Source organism: Saccostrea cucullata, unplaced genomic scaffold (assembly GCF_032062105.1).
Source record: "Saccostrea cucullata isolate Sc308-1 unplaced genomic scaffold, CSIRO_AGI_Scuc_v1 ctg679, whole genome shotgun sequence".
NCBI lineage: Eukaryota > Metazoa > Mollusca > Bivalvia > Ostreida > Ostreidae > Saccostrea > Saccostrea cuccullata.
Window position 1 is genome coordinate 76,856 of NW_026918760.1, and position 18,419 is coordinate 95,274.

At 33.3% G+C, this 18,419-nt stretch overlaps 3 protein-coding genes across 3 annotated transcripts; 1 reads left to right on the plus strand and 2 right to left on the minus strand.

Moving 5' to 3' along the window:
- Positions 1-5,821, minus strand: LOC134270636 (ganglioside-induced differentiation-associated protein 1-like). The gene is made up of 5 exons (XM_062752880.1): positions 5,693-5,821; positions 3,345-3,546; positions 2,449-2,619; positions 1,989-2,189; positions 1-838 (listed from the first exon to the last, which is right to left on the minus strand). The coding sequence occupies exons 1-5, from the start codon at positions 5,759-5,761 to the stop codon at positions 513-515; spliced, it is 969 nt and encodes a 322-aa protein (XP_062608864.1). The 5' UTR covers positions 5,762-5,821; the 3' UTR covers positions 1-512.
- A 215-nt stretch (positions 5,822-6,036) lies between these two features.
- LOC134270647 (EKC/KEOPS complex subunit TP53RK-like) lies at positions 6,037-15,010 on the plus strand. The gene is made up of 2 exons (XM_062752887.1): positions 6,037-6,287; positions 14,520-15,010. Exons 1-2 carry the CDS (start codon positions 6,110-6,112, stop codon positions 15,008-15,010), a joined length of 669 nt encoding a protein of 222 aa, XP_062608871.1. The 5' UTR covers positions 6,037-6,109.
- A 2,154-nt stretch (positions 15,011-17,164) lies between these two features.
- On the minus strand, positions 17,165-18,389 carry LOC134270588 (Bardet-Biedl syndrome 5 protein homolog). The gene has a single exon (XM_062752819.1). The coding sequence runs from the start codon at positions 18,344-18,346 to the stop codon at positions 17,324-17,326; it is 1,023 nt and encodes a 340-aa protein (XP_062608803.1). The 5' UTR covers positions 18,347-18,389; the 3' UTR covers positions 17,165-17,323.
- Positions 18,390-18,419: the final 30 nt, after the last annotated feature.

Below are 18,419 nucleotides of genomic sequence, written 5' to 3' on the forward strand. Positions count from 1 at the left end.
AAAAAAGCAAAATGAAATATACAACCTAATTTCCTTTTGGAAAGAAAGATGGAGGGTATAATTTATGTGCATTTATGTAAATGCTCATGTCTATATGCTTCATTCTATCATCAATCATAAATGTATGTCAAACAAATATCAATATGCAACACATTTCTTGGTTTCTAACACAACTTTGACTGCCATCTACAAATTGCTATCTAATGAACATACAATGACATTGAAACAAAATGGAAGCACCAAAATCTTTTGAAATCATTCTCAAAATTGCACAGATACATGTACATAAAAATTGTCAAAATCAGCTCAACTGTTGTAAAATGCACTCTGAAAGATCTAAAAATCAATTTGAAAATAAAAAAAAAAGAAAATGCCACAACTATCACAAGCAAACATTGATGGGTTTGTATATGTGTGCTAAAATTCACACATATATAAAAGTTAATAGGACAATACATGAACTTTAAAAAATCTCATGTATATGTTAATTATTAAACTATATGGGATAAATATCATTTAGTCTTTTGGTAAATTAAATAAGCTCCCCCTGCGGCCAAGCCCAGACCTGCCGCTCCAGCTAAGTACGGAGACCAAGCCTTCAAGTTCTCCCACACTAACGTCAGCCTCAGTGTTGAGACTTCCTTCTCCAGCCTTACATACGTGGGGCGTTTCTTGACTTGGGAGAAATAACTGTCAATGTGAGGACATAGGCTCTGTGAAAAATATTCTCTATCCATGCCTAACAGAGTTAAACGGTTTAAGAGTACGGTGAGGTGGATGTCTGCGGCAGTGAACATGGGACCAAACAACCACAACTCATCTGCCACATCTCCATTTTCTGAAAATAAAATTTGGAAATTTTTATTTTTCCATCAAGGAAAGTTTGAAAATAACAAAGCTTATTAAATGAGCATCAAAGATGTCTGAAATAGAATTTTTTATCTTAAGGATATCCGATCCGCAGCCAGAAAGTATAACTCCAAAAATTAATATTTAATGTAAAAAGCATGAACATGAGGCTTGAAAATGAAAACTTTCCATGCAATAATTTTCATCTTATTCATCTTTATATGATTTGAGGTTTATTGATGTCTTAGAAAAGGTCTCGTAAAAAGTTGACAATTGTATCCCATAAAAGGAAAAAAAATAAATACAGTTTTAGAGAAGTAAGATTTTCTTGAATCGATCCTTAGATACCAACGCTTTTTAGTATGAATTGAAATTAGAATTGATTTGTGATGTCTTGCAATGATAGCAGAGGCCTTTTACACTATCTATTATATAATACATGAAGGAAATAGAAGACACAGAATACCAAATAAGTATACAAATCATGACAATTTCTCTGAATGCCTGGATACCTATTGTTTTTTAACCTAAAATATATTTGTTGATCAATTTGCAATTAGAAAATGCATAGCTGATATTCCGATTCACTTTTTCTGAATATATATCAGAGATTTGACAATTTTCCCTATATAAAATATTAACTTTAATGTTTAACTTTAAAGAATTTCTGTGGGTAAATTTACATTACTTTGTGGATTCAGATGTATTTTTATGAGTATTTTTGATAACGTAACTGCTAATCTTATGAACCTAAGGATCGGATTACCTTATTTATTCTTTTTGCTCTTTTGAGAATCAAAGTGTAAATTTGGGGTGCTTGTAAATAGCAAACAATGTTTTTGGTTTCAAACCTTCAATAATTCACCGGGATAATTATATTTTTTCTAAATTCATAATACATAATCATTTCATGTCTTTTGTTCCATTATCAATAAATCTTAACTGCTGCAAAATCATCAATTCTTGTAGGGGTTTAATTTGCACTATCCATGGGGTTATGCAAAGACCCATGATTTCATGTTTCCCATTTAATGAATTCAAGTATACAGTTCGGTGTTTCCTTTTCAACCTCTAAATTAAACCCTCAACCAATGAAAAAAAATTCTTGAATAATATGGAAAACTTTTGGATCTACTGACTCTCTTTAAGCTCTTTCAGCTGCTGTTCAATATCTTTCAATGTTCGTTTCAGGGCCTCTAAGTGACCTTTGACCTTGGCTTCATCTGTGATGATGTCAAACTTCTGTGCCGCTATCTGGCTTTTGGTTAAGTAGCTGTCTCGTAGTGCCGGGTGAGCTGCTGCTAACTCTGTTAAATAGCTCAGGCGATTAGCAAAGTTCTCTGGAAAAAATATTAATGCCTTGATTATAAATTTAGGAATTCTGTTGCAAAATACAGTATTTATACCATGAAGAAAATGTAATAAAAAATGAGAACTTAGATGAGACTGACATGGAAGCATTTCCATCCTAGCTACAAAATACTATACTTCAATATGAGAGGTTGAAAAAAATCTGAACCTTTAAATGTGTATTAGTATCTTATTATCATGTTTCAATTATTATTACAGTATAAGATTTTAAGTCTTTATATCACCTACCCCTCATACTCCTTTGTTCTGCCCCTGAGATCTGACACCCAGCATCAGACAAGTGCGGATGATATATAATGCCATACGTAATCACGTCCATTTCAATCATGTCCAGTCGCTTACACAGCTGTCTCACCTGTTTACCAAGTTCTGAGGACTCGTCAGGAAATAACCTCTCACCTGTGTAAAAAATTATAATAATATTATATCTGGGTGTGAAGCCAGGTGATGGTTGTTTGGTATATCATAATGGTAAAAGTATATCATTATTTCACTAGTACCTCTGACCTAAATTTATAGATATACATGTATACAGTACTGTCAATATTTTATATCTTCCTCATGTACGAGATATATTTAGATGGTTTTAAGTGAATAAATGGACTTGAACTTGCCCATTAGACACAATGAAAGATACTGAAAAATAATTAACTGAAAGCAACACATTTATGCTTGTATGTACACATAATTCATCATCCTTGGGGCGTACTTTGAACATGTTGAACAAATGTATCTTTCCTAAGACAAACTGATATTTTCATTTACAATTTATTTTCCAATTCTTGTTAACCAATACAGTATGCACTAGTTTAAAAACAAATTAATGTAAATTATTCAAAATAAATTTATCATGTGATCCATCTTGTTGTGGAAATGACCGTGCATTTTAAAATGTATATACCCCTTTGTTTTCCTTTTAACAGCCTTGAATCTCCTTTCCCAAAGAATTATGTTTTACTTTATAAGTAACAGTTTTTTTTTCGTTTTTTTTCTTTTTTTACAAAAGACAAAAATAATAAAATTCTAAAAATATATATCTTAAGTTAGAACATGTATACAAATAAACATGTTTTACTTATGAACTAGTAATTAGGTTTTACAAATGAAAAATAAGCAGACTGTACCATTTTCAGAAGCTTTGTCCAGGTATTCCATAATGCTGGCAGGATCTGTAACAGTAGTGTCTGTTGTTTCATCCCTGAGAACAGGTACATGTGCACCCTCTGGATTTAGTTTGACATACCATGGTTGATTGTGTTGTCCAGAAAATAAACTGACCAGACGAGGGGTGAAGGTCAATTCTTTTTCAAAAAAAGCAAGCAGAACCTGATAAAAAGAAATAATAACTTCATTTCATTGTATAAAACAATTAGTTTTATTTCTGGAATTTTATTCAGATGTAGTAAAGGAGGAATTGTGGAAGATGGACAGTTTAATTAAAATGAGACTTTTCTGCTTTCATCTTGCACTTTATAAATATATTTGTTGCTTGCTTTCACAAGTGACAAATGGATTAACTACGAAGAGCAAGATGGAAGTCTTATTAGATTAAGAGATGGATACCCCAGGTCCCTTAAAGTTTACAGAAATTTATGCAGACATACACACCCTTCATTATAATCCCCTAAACCTCATACACCTTCAAGCAGGAGCTACTAAAAATTAAGTGATTTACTCCGGACTATATCAATAAAACTGGGTGTTGCTAAAACGCGGAACGGAAAACGGAACGGAAAGCGGAACGGAATGGAAAACGGAAAATATTGTTTGAGATTAAATCATTTAAAAAATATAAATTCCTCAGAAACGATATATTTTATACATATTTGATCCCTCCTTAATAAATACAAGTTGAATAGTCATTTTAATTCTCTTACGAAAACCACTGACAGAGTAATGACAAAGCTCTAATTTCTTTCAGTACTATTTTCTTACACTCACTAACTACTTTAATTTAAACAGAAAGAAAGTGTTGGAGGTTTCAGTGATCATTTCTATAGTACAAAGGTTATGTCTGGAAAACATTAAGGGGGGGGGGGGCAATATTTATCTTAATGAATCATGGTAATTGGTAAGAAATATGAAATGTAAAAAAAAAATTAAGATTACTATTAGAGCACCCCTTTCCAGCAAGCCCGGATAAACACTTCGATTGTAAATTGGTTATTAAAATTTTATACAAATAAGGGTCGCTTCCTATCAATTAAAATCCTGGATTGATGGAGATGTAAATCTTAACTGTAGTAAAATTAATATATCGTCCTTACGTTTAATGACGTTAAAGTGTGATTTCTTTTTCTTTTTTTGGGGGGAGGGGGGATGAATGACCCCATAAAACATTTTAGAGTTTATTTTTCCGCTCAGTTCTGAAAAGTTGCAATTCAAAGAAAAATTTTAATATGCTATTAAATTCCTTTGCAAGAAATGTTTTCTTACTTTGCAGTCATTCATATCTGAATTTCCCAACGCATAACATATGCCACTGATGTATTAAGAGGGGAGCAAGTCCCCCCCTCCTCCCTCCCCGGTCCTTTTTGTGACCAATATATGTGTGTGACTGCGGGAACTTACTCCGACCCCAAACTACCCCCTCCCTTTTCAAGATTCCGGGATTCGCCAATGTATGCATAATCTGTCTATGTCAAAACTAGTTCTTTTTTTGTCTTTACCGATACACGTATGTATACATACCAGTAGTCTTTTTTCCTTCCGCCTATTTCAATGCAAGATTTTTTGTTTATAAATGGGCATTCTTAAAAAAATGATTTAAACGAAACGTTTGACAGACGGATACTAGTTAGTACATATATATCACATTATGTATTTTATTGACCATCGCATGTACATGTTATCAGGGGAGCATAATTCTCGAATATATCATATTTTACGTTGATTTTTCATTAAATATGACCTTTATATCATGAATATTGCTTTTCGTATCTGATTTATATCGAATCAAGGTTCTTTTCTTGACATTTATTTTCCGTTTTCCGTTCCGTTCCGCTTTCCGTTCCATTTTCCGTTCCGCGTTTTAGCAACACCCAATAAAACTTGTTTAGTATGAACAGGTATATTGCGAATTCACAGATAAAGTGAAGTTATCTTAGATCCCATGTGATATGAATTTAATGAATTCCTTAAACGGATAAAACGAAGTAATTTCATAGGTCCCAGTGACTTTGCTATAACCGAGTTTTAATTACTGTACCTTCCCATAAAAGGCTTATTATGACTGGATAGTACTTGGTAAATTACTGTCTATGCTTTAAAATAAAGGTATAAAATTACACAGAAATAATGCACGTAATACTTAATTAAATGTATTCTCTGTGGAAAAAAAATATTCTGTCATGTTTGTATTGTTTGACCTTCATTCAAATATTATTATACACATCACTGAAAGATAAGAAATGTTACTGGATTTAAAGAGATATCTGGGAACCTACAAGACAAAACTAAAAATGAACGGTACCTTTTGTGAAGAATATGATGTAGGAAAATAATACAGAGTGAATTTCTTTTCTGCCTTAAGTTGTGCCATTCTGAAACCAGCTGTCTGCAAGGTGCCCGAGGAGGGTTTATTGTATCAATGAAAAGATGTTCATTATTTGTGAAAACCCGGGTGAACAAAACTGCAAAATTCAATTAAAGAATAATTCTAAAAAAGTGTAAATAATCTAAATTACAACAATAAAAATTTTTCCGTAAATTATGAAAAAATGTTTCTAAATTATTTTTCAAATTAACAAATAATACCTAGCTCTTTTATGCTAGGAGGTGCATAAAGTAGACATTGAAATCATAATCCACTTAGCGTTTGTAATTAAGGGATATCTGAATAAATATTCAAAAGAAAAAATAACTTGATCAAAAGAAGAAGAAAGTGAGCATGGAGTTGTGGAAGCAAGGAGCCGAGGCAAAAATTTACAAAACAAACTTCTATGGAAAACCTTGCATCGTCAAAGAACGTTTTGTTAAATCATACAGACACCCCAGTCTTGACAAATCACTGACAGCACACCGAGTTAAATCTGAAGTCAGAGCAATGTTAAGATGCAGGATGAATGGCAAGTAAATTTCGATCATTATTTTAGAATTTTGGTAAATTGCAAACATAACAGTTTTTTATGAATCCGTCAGAGACATAGGCGAAGGTAATAGTTTTCTCACAAGGGATATAGATCCACTAAAAGGGAAAGCAGTTTTACTGTCAAGAAATTGGTACTACTAGTCTAATACAAATGTATCGATAAAAAAATTCCCTTAGTACACTGTAGTCAGTAGCAGTCGTACTAGATAGAACGTTCTTCTATCGTTAAATAGCTGCAGATCTGTAGCATTATGGTTTTATATATTTGTCTTTGACCATAACGCTACAGATCCTGTAATGCAATTTACGACGCAATATTTTTTGCGCACTTGTGGGGGAGAATTTTTACACTTTCCAGCTTTGGTCAATTAACTACCTTTCACTCCCTAATTCTAGGCACATTATTTAACTTAAATAAATTCTATGGTCCCGTTGAAGGCTTGTACCAAGACACAGTTTACACAGTTGTATTCCAACTAACTGAATAGCTCTCACGCTCACCACATCTTACATGAAATCAAGGGAGACTCTAAAGCATCATTAGAAAAGATAGCTCATTAGGGATGCCAGATAATTTTATTCAATCTGTAACAACACTTTTAAAAGATTTTTTTTTTTGTTATGCTCAATGACAAGCAGTGCACTTTCTTTAAGAATAAGTTCCACTTGCTATTTTAACATTTGACAGTGAGACTCTTGGGAAAGCTGTCCTGTCCTGTATTGTGAAAATTATCTAAATAAATCTGGATGATGTGTATTGCGAAACCTTGCCTTATTCGATGTTTACGAAATTCTCTTTCATAACATTTAACTGTTTAAAATGTTCTCTATTCTGGAATATTGTCTGTAAATCCACAAGATTCTTAGAACAGGGTTTCCAAACCTCAGGGCAGTTGGACCCCCAACTTCAAAAGTTTTACGAGCCCACATCAATATTTTGGGGCCCACAATTTTTTGTTCTCTGAATAAAAAAATCTCTCCTTATACGAATGTTATTTTTTGGTCATTGAGTAAAGAATCTTTCCTTATATGAATGTAATCCAGTCATCGTGGTCAGTGTCCACAGTCTTTCATTTCATATTTTTTTTCTATGGATTTCAACATTTGTATGACATTGATTCAATTTCATTCACTTACAAGACACATTTTGAATAATGTTTCTATCATAAAATTTCTTAAAACAACTTTCAAAGTTCATACCATGAAATATATCTATACTTAGGGTTAGCAACAAAAAATCAGAAAATGTCATCAACACTTAATTTATTTCAGGAGGAAAATTAATGAATACATGTGTAACATGTGTAAAGCTGCTAATTGTAAATAAAAGACTGTACATCTTAATAGGATGGGGAAAACCCCTTTAATAGTGGGACCTGATCTGGTTCTAGAAAATGTACAATAAAATTCTTACTCACCATGTGGTATATCCTCATGAGTTGTTCGCCCACTGCCCAAAATTACTCGCATTTGTGAGTGGGTGAGTGGTTTTTTGCAACTCTGCCTAAACAATGTAAGCTGTCATCAGTGTCTCTGTGTCTACATCTTAAGAAATATGCCTTACTGAAATGTTTTACTAAAATTTTATACTTGATTTTAAGTTAAGTGGCTTTGACAAGTGTCTCCATTCATTCATCCGTCCATCCCTTTCCGACCAAAATTCCTCCAACTTTCTATCAACAAATTTCAGGCATGTTTCTAATTCCTTTACAGCTTTCATTTACAGGAAATAACTATCTTCTAATTTGGTATATGCAACCGTTAATTCTGATTTAACGATCACAAACGGAGTTTTACAGGTGATGCGTAAGCAGAGCTGGTAAAACGGATGTTTGTGACTGTTAAATCAACATTAATGGTAGCAAATACCAAATTAAATGATACATTTAGTTGTTCCCATTCCAATGCAATATATGTGCATTTTGTATGATGTTTACATCTTATTTCTACTGTTCAGAGACCAGAAGAGCTTATGCAATGGTAATGTGTCCGTCTAGCTGTCTGTCTGTTTGTCTGTCTGTAACCATTTTTTTTCAAAATATGCTATTCCTTTTACAGTTTTGGTCTGATTTCAATATTACTTGTCACACAAGAACCACACTAAGATAAATAATTCTGTGTATCGATTTTTTATTTCTATGAACAATGTTGTGGTTACTAAAAATAAAAATTTCTGTACAATACTTTCAAAATGCTACTCCTCCTACAGATTTGAACTGATTTCAGTATAACTTGGCACAAAAGAAGACCACTCTAAGATACATAATTCTGTTTATCAATTTTTAATTTTGATGAACAGTGTTGCTGTGGTTTCTTATAAAAATATAAATTTCTGTGAAACACTTTAAAAATGCTACTCCTCCTACAGTTTTGGTCTGATTTCAATAAAACTTAGAACATATATAGACAGTATGCTAAGTTACATAATTTTGCTTTTGATGAAGGGTGTTGCCATGGTAACTAAAAATAGAAATTTCTGTGAAATACTTTAAAAATGCTACTCCAAATACAGTTGTAGTGTGATTATAATATAATGTGGCATGCAAGAAGACTAGACTGAGATTCGTAATTCACTCAGTCACAGTCTTTTTTGTTTTTTGATTTTGATGAATGATGTTGCCATGGTAACTAAAATTTAAAATTCTGTAAAATTTAATTAAAAGCTACTCCTACATTTGTAGTCTTATTGCAATCTTGACACAAAAGACTTAATCAAGGGTCATTATTCTAAATATTGCTGTTGTAACTGCCAACTGCTACTTCTCTCTTCCTTTGTTATATTTGTACAAACCATTAGAGCTACAGTCTCGACAGATACTTCTGGTTTGAGTTTTGTTACATGAAATGTGTCACAGAGCATTGTGTTTTTGCACCATTCTATTAAATAATGTCACAATGAAAAACTATCCCACTTGTAAATGCATGTTTTACTGCTTCAAACATCAGTGCATTATCCAATCAAAATGTTTTTCACAAACAATTGCATTATTTAGAATATTGATTTTCAGGAATACAAAAATTCACAGACAACAATCTGCTCATTATTACTGATCACAAGTAACCTTTCATAAAATACTCCCTTCGAACATAATCCTTTGTCTGAGGAACTCGAAGCATAGCTGCCTTATTCAAGCTGATTTACAGTACCTTGTGTAATTTTGTCAAAATCTGCGACGAATGGTTAGTGCAATAATTTATATTCCAATAGATTCATAATGTCACTCTCAAATGTGTATGTAAGGAATAAATAATAAGTTTAATAACTTCAATGGGAATTGAATTGGGTCGGTACATGATCAAATCTTCTGAGAAAACCTTCTGCCTTCACAAGATTTGATCATGTGACCTTTCACTTCGACTCCCATTGAACTTTTTCAATCTTGTTATTCATTTCTGAAGTAAGAATCACTGTAGATACTTGTACACTCTCAGTGTGTTGGTGAGACCTTGTCCCACATAGAGATTGTTCTCATCATCCACACACACACTATAGGGATACTCTACCCCTTGTTGTTCTGTGAGTAATAGAGACAAGAACTGACCATCCTGATCAAGGAAGTGAACAGTGCCACTGTAGTGATCACAGACCAGGATGTGACCAAGAACATCAATACAGATTCCATACGGAAGGATTCCTGACTTCTGACCAGTGTAGGAGAATCTGTGTTTTCCTAATTTATTAACCATCACTACTGTACCTTTATTTTTGTCTGAAGTACATATATCTCCATTGATGTTTTCTGTGATGTAGTGTGGATAATTATACAGTTCCTGTCCTTTAATATTATCCCTCTGAATGTTCTGTAGTTCTTTTCCTGTCTTGTTGTACCTGGTGACTTTACCCATTCCTCTCTTTGTCATCCCCACCAGTAAGTCCCCGTTGATGTGGGAGGAGTGTATACTGATTGGTTCCCAGTCTCCAGTTTTTATGAATTCAGTGATATTATTATCCTGTGTTATCCTAATGACGACATTCTTGTCTCGATCTGTGAGGATCAGATCCCTGTCCTGTGTCACTGTGTGATAACCTTTATCTCCAGGACTGTTTTTTATCTCCTGTATCACATTCCCCTGTAGATCTGTGTGAACAAGATTACCATTATCGTCACTGATCCAGAGTCTGTCTGATTGATCTTGTGATACATGGAATACATTATCAACACCTGGTACATTGAACTCCCTGACCTTGGTGACAGAGGCAGATAGAGACATTGTTTGTTTCTTGTCAGATTTCACGTGTTTATTTTGTTTTGTCTTTTCACTTGTAGATTTCATTGATGTAGCAATAGGAGCAATTTCCATTGGCTTTACTCTTCTTAGTTCTCCCTTTCTAGCTGTTTCAATTACTTTCCCTAATAACTTAGCAACTTCATTTTTGTTGTATTGAGCAGGAGAAAATTCGGGTGTGACAGGTTTTGCGATTTCTGGTATGGATTTTACTTCTAAGTTGTCAGGAAGTTGAGTTGTGAAGTTAGTGAGCTCAGTAGAGGACAGGTAACTCTGGAACTCTTTAACAACATTACTGAGATAGGTAATATAATCATCTAATGTCTTCTCTTGCCTCTTTAATTTCTCCAATAATGACTTCTCTATTTGGTGTAATTCTTCCATATTTTCTGAGAGCACTGTGTCCACCATGTTTTTGAGAGACTCGGCTTCAGCCTTCATGGATGTCCGTATGCTGTCCATGATCTGTTTAACTTCTGTGGCCTCTTCCCGAACTTCTTTCTGTAAATCCTGTGACGTAGGAACAAAGTAGTTATGGATTTTAGAGATTTCCTTTTGGCAAAGTTCAAACTTATCTGTGTAAATAGTTTCTAAATCAATAAAACAATGTCTCTGGTGCTCTTGCAATGTTGAACATTTTGAACATAAAGGAATATTGCAGTCTTTGCAGAGAATATCCATTTCTTTAGTTGGGTGGATCAAGCATTGCATCAAAGGGAGTTGTCGTCTACGTTGCTGGTAAAGGACCACTTCATGGTTCTTGTTTTCTGGAATCTTTAAATGCTGGTCTCTGCATGGTTTACACATCTGTTGATGACAGGAATTGCAGTAGTATTCACAATTTTTTTCACAATCTTCAAAACCACACTCTAGAAAGTGTTGGGCAGTGCCTGGAATTCTTGGTTTGGAAAGTGCCATCTGAAATTATATAAGCATTCAAAAGTTTGTTACTTGCATATGGGTTCTGAAATGCAACAGTTTTACATCTTGAATTTAATTGTTTAAGCTGAACTTGACAATATTGTCTGACTCTGATTATAGACCAAAAAGGAATGCCCCCATATTAAAAGGAATAAATTTAATGCTCAAACCTACTCCATTATATATGTATTAAATCTTATATTATGATATAAGAGAAGTTGGACTTTTTTCAAGAAATTTAAATTTCATGTCTGCAGGCAACCTTGTACTTACTTTTAATGAAAATGACCTCTAAATGTTATATCTGTTAACAAACTCACTTTGGAATGTGAGAGTGAGATTTTAATTGAGACTTAGACGAGATCTGTAATTTACTTCCTGGATGGAGTTAAATATAGATTTAAATCACAGTCTCATTAATCCAGATCTGTACTTTTAAATTACTCAATGAATAAGGTTGATAAATGTAGTTTGTTATTGTAGGAAAAAATGTTATAGAGTAAACAATTTATTTTACAAAATTATCCAAAGCGCTAGCAACTACGTTATAATGCATATTTCTGGAATACGCATTCTCGGCTTAAAGGTACTTGGACACAGATTTGAAGTTATTATTTTCTCTATAATATTACGACTTATATATTTTAATAGCATTTCACACAAAAATTAATTAAAAATCTTATTTCGTTTAAAAGATATTGAAATTTCAAATTTTTCGGCAGGTTTGATTGACATATCCTTGCACTCTCACAAATTTAATTTTATTCTTAATCCTTAGGAAAAGTGGCAATCTCGTTTTGTATAAATGAAAAATATTAATACTATAATCCAGAAAATTCAGAGTAGACACGTTCGAAAGCAAAACAAACACACAATATATTGTCAGTCCGTGCAGTTGTGGTAAGCAGACTGTGACGTTTGAACGCACCCGGTGAATTCTAAATATAAACAATAACAGAACTCGAGTCCTGTTTACAAAAACTGTGTACATAACACGAGTGTGCTCGATTTGCTAAACTCTGTACGCATCTCTTAGTTCGGAATGACGATACTTGTGAAGGTGTTTTGCTTTCTAACATTTCTACTCTGAATAAAATTATTTTTCTTGATAAAAAAGTTTTAATATTTCTCATTAAAACACATCAAAATTGCCACCTTTCCTAAGGATTAAGAATAAAGTTAAAATTTGTGAAAGTGCAAGGATGTGTCAATCAAACCCGCCAAAAAATTTAAAGTTTTAATAACTTTTAAATGAAATAAGATTTTTAATTAATTTTTGTGTGAAATGCTATTAAAATATATAATTCGTGATATTATACAGAAAAAATGAGAAAATATTAACTTCAAATCTGTGTCCAAGTACCTTTAATGGTCAGGCATTCTGAGAATACATCACGGTTTAGCAATCTGTCAGTCGGCACACCTCGGTCAATTCATACCTCATCTTACCTCCAAGGTTTGCTTTAGGTGACAGAATCAGCTGAGGTTTGCCAAATGGCAATCTGTGAAAACTACTAAAGGTAGACTGTATGATAAAAATTTTGTTGTGTCATTAAGAAACAATTATAGTCTTTTCTGTTTGATTCTGAAGTTTGTTTATTTATTGTGTATAACTTACACTTTAATGTTTAATACACAACAAATACTTGTATAAACTCATATAATGCCAAGATTCTAGACTGAAACATAATTATGTGGAAGCATCCTGGGGAAGTGTAGATTCCAAATTGTTCAAATCATGCCCCCGGGGGGTAGGGTGGGGCCACAATAGGGAATCCAAGTTTTACATTGAAGTATATATTAGGGAAAAACTTTAAAAATCTTCTTCTTGAGAACCATAGGCTGACACTTATATGGACACATCTTTGGGTATTGTAGATTCTATGTTATTCAAATCATGACCCCTGAGGGTAGGGCGGGGCCACAATAGGGATCCAAGATTAGCATAGAGTAATATAGGGAAATTTAAAAACTTTTAAAATTTTCTTCTCAAGAACCACTGGGCCAGAAAAGCTGAAACTTATTTGGAAGCATCCTGGGGTAGTGTAGAATCTAAATTTTTCAAATCATGATTCTTTTGGATTGGGCAAGGTCAAGATAGGTATTACAAAGGGGGAAATTTGTTAAAACTTACCATAAATAACAGAATGACCAAAGCTACTCAGGTGAGCAATGTGGTCCATGGGCCTCTTGTTTGATAAAGAGTATGGAGCAGTACACAAATGTTCCTCTTCAAAATAATTAAACCCTTTCCATTTCCGTTACATTTTCATGGTCGTTGTTGAAAGCGAGGCCCTTTGAGATGGCCACCATCTCAATGATATGTAGTTATTGTACTGTTATATCCAATATAAAATTATTATATTAATTATATATTATAAACAATTGGAACTGTGGGACTGAAGAACACTTGACCTGGGGTTTCACCCCTCAATTTATGGAGTCATTGAGAGTCGATACTAAATAAATGGAGTCTTGATTACGGTAGACGTTTCACTGTATTATTACTGGATAGCGGATATACATATATCATAATTTAAATGAAATTTTAAAAAAACAGCTTTACTTAGATCCCCATCTTCAAACTTTATTAGGATGAATTAGGGAAATTATTATTCTGACATTTAGTCAATGTCATCACATCATTCATATTTATTTTGCATTTCCATGATAAAATCTTAAAAGTCCAATTTACAGGCAATCGATCTTCATTAACTCAATCAAACTCCAAAATAATATTCAAGGATTCAAGATATCAAGATTGAAAGACATGTAGAAAAAGTTGTTTGGATATCCAACTTATTGACATATATCCATACAGGTATTCAAAATACATTTAAAATAATGTATGAGACACAAGACTTGCACATAAGCATTATGAAATATGCCTATGTGACAAGTCTGTGTGATTTACACACCAATAATTCACATAAAACTTTAAAACTTTCCTTAAATAAATAGTAATATGTTTTAGACAATAGAAAAGAAATCTATATATAAATTAATGCTTATAATCTTTTTATGTCTTTTTACTGAATTCTTTCTTTGAAAATCTTCACAGGTATTCTCACACCTACTGTGTATTTTGTAAACATGGATACATCTAGCATCTATATGGAAGAGATACAAGATTCTGTGACAGTGAAAGACTACATAAAAAGGGTTCAGAGTAGCAAAAACCCAACAGAAGCTTTAGAAATCCTAACACCATTGGCACAGACTATCGGAAGCACTTTGGGTATCATGCACAAGCAAAACATCGTTCATGGAGACCTGACAACCTCTAACATGCTCCTCAGGGGAGAACCATCCGATAACAAACTCTGTCTTATTGACTTCGGATTAAGTTTCTTTGAAAATTTATCAGAAGACAAGGGAGTTGACTTGTATGTACTGGAGCGTGCTCTTTTAAGCACTCATCCTAACACAGAACAGTTGTTTGATGTGATACTACAGGCGTACTGTAGGAGCAATGACACAGGATCAAAAGAAGTCACAGCTAAGCTGGAGGAGGTCAGAATGAGGGGAAGAAAGAGGACTATGGTGGGATAAATTCAAGACTTTAGCAGAGTTTAAAACAAATTATTACCTCTTCTCAAGACACTTAAATTTAGGACATTCAGAATGAAAGGAAGGAACTGAGGATTATGGTTGGCTGAATTCGTAACTTTACTCTAGTTTAAGTCAAATTGTTACTCAAGACATTGAAATTAATGACTTTGGGTACATGTTTATGTCGGAAAGTGAAGAAAATTAGATATCTGTTCATGAATTCAAGACTAATTTTCAAACAATTATTGCATTTTAAGACATTGAAAATAAGGAATTTGATGCAGTGTATATGTCTGACAGTGAATATAAAAGATAAATGAATGACAGGTAGATGTAAATAAATGAAAAATGAGTATATTTGTTGTCTTCATGTGAACTACTAACCTTTGTTGGTTTTGAGGGAAGGGGTTTTTGTATAACTGAAACTAAAGAATACAAGATGCGCTTGTGAAACACTGATGTGCTCCCTATATGGCAGCCCATAGCAAAGGGTAAAGTTTCTTAAATGCAAGTCAAGGCCAAAAAATAATAATACCCCTAAAAGGTTTCGTCACAAGGAAAACATCTGGAATAAGGAAACCCCAGCAGCAACCATTCAAAAGTTATATGACCATGGTGAAATTTTTCCAATAGTAGGTCAGCTTTAAAGAAAACAAAAAATAAAGAACTGATGTTAAAGTGATTAATGGATGATACATGGGCTTTCAATACATATTTTATAACGGTATCATTTCCTTATGATAAGACCTCTCTTTACGGACCAAAAGTTTTGAACTTAGAGTTTGACAATTAAAATGTTTTTGAAAAATGTTAACCTTTGATATGAGCTGCTTTAAATGAAGAGTCATGTCCTCTCTTAAGGGAGATAATTCAGAGTTAGTAAAGATTTTGAAAGTCTTCTTCATCAGAACCACTAGGACAGAAAATATGGAACTTATTACAAGGCTTGCTGAAAAGATTCAATTTTATCATGTCATGAGGAGTAGTCACAACAGAAGATCAAAGTTTTATATAGGATCGAGTTACATGCATGGGGAAAATCTGTGAAATTCTACTTAGGTCACATCAGGAGTAGATTTATAGGCATATTATAATTAATGTTAAAAAAAAATTGAGAACAGATTTTCATGTAAATGAAGGTATAGAAATTCATGTTTGTTCATCATAACTCCCTTGGGGTAGGATGGGGTCACACAAAAGTTAACATGGCATTAAATATTGTATTAACATATTACATCTGGCTGTGTATTCTTTTTAGCGCTTTTGGTGGAAAGCAAGTTCCGCTAATTTAAGTGCAATGCTAAATGTCTTGTACAGATACAAATAAAGAAGAATTTTATGAGATATGCTAAATCAAATTTCTGCTAACTAGTTCAAAATTCAATTTCCGCCAAATATCGTACACGCTAAATATAATTTATTTACAGCATAAAAAAAAATATTGATAATAATGGCCATGTCAGTCAAATGGAAATTGAAGCATTGTCTGATGTGCAGATTCAAGTCCAATTGATTATGTCAAGGCCGGTTTGAGTTAAGGAAACATCTTTCTAAATTGTGATGAAGAACAGTAGGATCAATGTGACCTAGTTAAGTCTTCATCTGAGGCCAATGAACTTCCTGATTTTATCTTTAAATAAATCAGTTACAATGCAGACACTTACAGGGTTGATGCAACTCGATTGAGTCTTGTATTTACCAAACTAATTGTAATTGTCTTGTCCATTTAATTTATATAAAAATTCAATAAACTCAATATCCTATCATAATATATGATACATTAACAATTTTTTAGGAACATCAAAGAAGAAAAATTAGTATAAAGAAATACCTGGTACATAAATAGAACATGTAGAAGGTCATTTATTGAGATAAAAAAACATGATTTTGAAATAAATTTTAAATCATGTACATAAGATGCAAATTTTTAAAGTATTCATGGAAATTTTAAATTGAATAAAATAAGATCTTTTGATCTACTCATTTAAATTGCTGTATTCAGATTATGTGGAAAATATCCTCATTGATTTAATCATCCTAATTTCTTTCACATGAAATAATAGAATAGAATATTGAACATGAAATAACGCACACCAAAATACATTGTGGGTTGTGATGAGCATAAAGCAACATTTTTTTTAAACATGCAAAAATTTTACAATTTAAAATTTTGACTTTTGTTAGCACTTTATTATACTGTCATAAATTAATGAAATTCTTCAGTACATAACATATTAAAAATTCTATTCTCAATCACAGGATTTTAATATATTTTTGTACATAATTGCAAGCTGTCAATTGACCTATTTTATCTCAGGCTAAAACATCCCACAAAGCCTGCAGAGTGATTCCATCTCTTAGTTTTTCTATTGCAAGCCCCAGTTCCTCACAGTAAACTGGGTCCCTGTCCTTGTCCTTGTTTCCGTCGGCAAAGTAGGCAGCATAAGCATCCGAAGAACTGTCAGCCTCAATTTCTACGTCGTCTTGCTGGTAATCTACCCCCAGATCCTCTGCTCCTTCAATCTTCTCCTCTGATTCGAATTCAACACCAAATATTGGACAAGAACTATACACTCTGTGCAGACTCTGGATTTCTTTCACAACATCATGAAGCTTTTCTGATGGGTCAATGCGGAAACCAAGAACATATCCACCACTTTGTTGAGAGCTCTCTACAACAAGGGCAAGTCCAAACTTGGAATCACGAATTTTTACAGATTTCATCTGAAGGTAAGGGATGCTGACATTGAAGGACTCATTGATGTTGGCATGCCAAACTAGTCGAACATTGGTGATGAAAAAAGTCCCTAGATTTCCCTGGTCACTGGAGAGATTCCAGACACCATTAACTTTATTGTATACCTGTTCGAGAGGCAGAAGTCGCAGTTGTTTGTTGTGAATAAGAGCTCCTCGAAGCTTCAAATCTCGGTAAAGCTTGGATGTTTCATAGGCTCTATGGACTGATATGACAGTGGTGAAGAGTCTAGGTGACCCCGGAATAAGATTTGTGAAGATAAACTCAAATCTAGTATTGTTACACTTTGTCAACACATACAATGCTTCTGTTTGCCCACGAAGTTTTGACTGTGCTGTCTTTGTAGATATGTTAATGACACAGTTGAAACCAATAGACAAGTTTACTCTTGGCAAAGCCAAAGAATGCCATATGATTCTTAGGTTGGTGACAATTATTCGGCCTCGATCTCCATTATTGCCTTTTGTATCTTCGACAGCATTCAAAGCATCGATCATTTTTTCGCCAGGTCGCATCTTCATTTGTTGTGGATTGATGTCAAAACGGACATCTCTGTCCTCCCAAAGTCCCTCGGACGCCATTTTGACGCTGTTTCTTGGTGACGTTCAATCAGAATGATTTTCTTTTTTTCCGGAATATTTTTTTAATTATTGA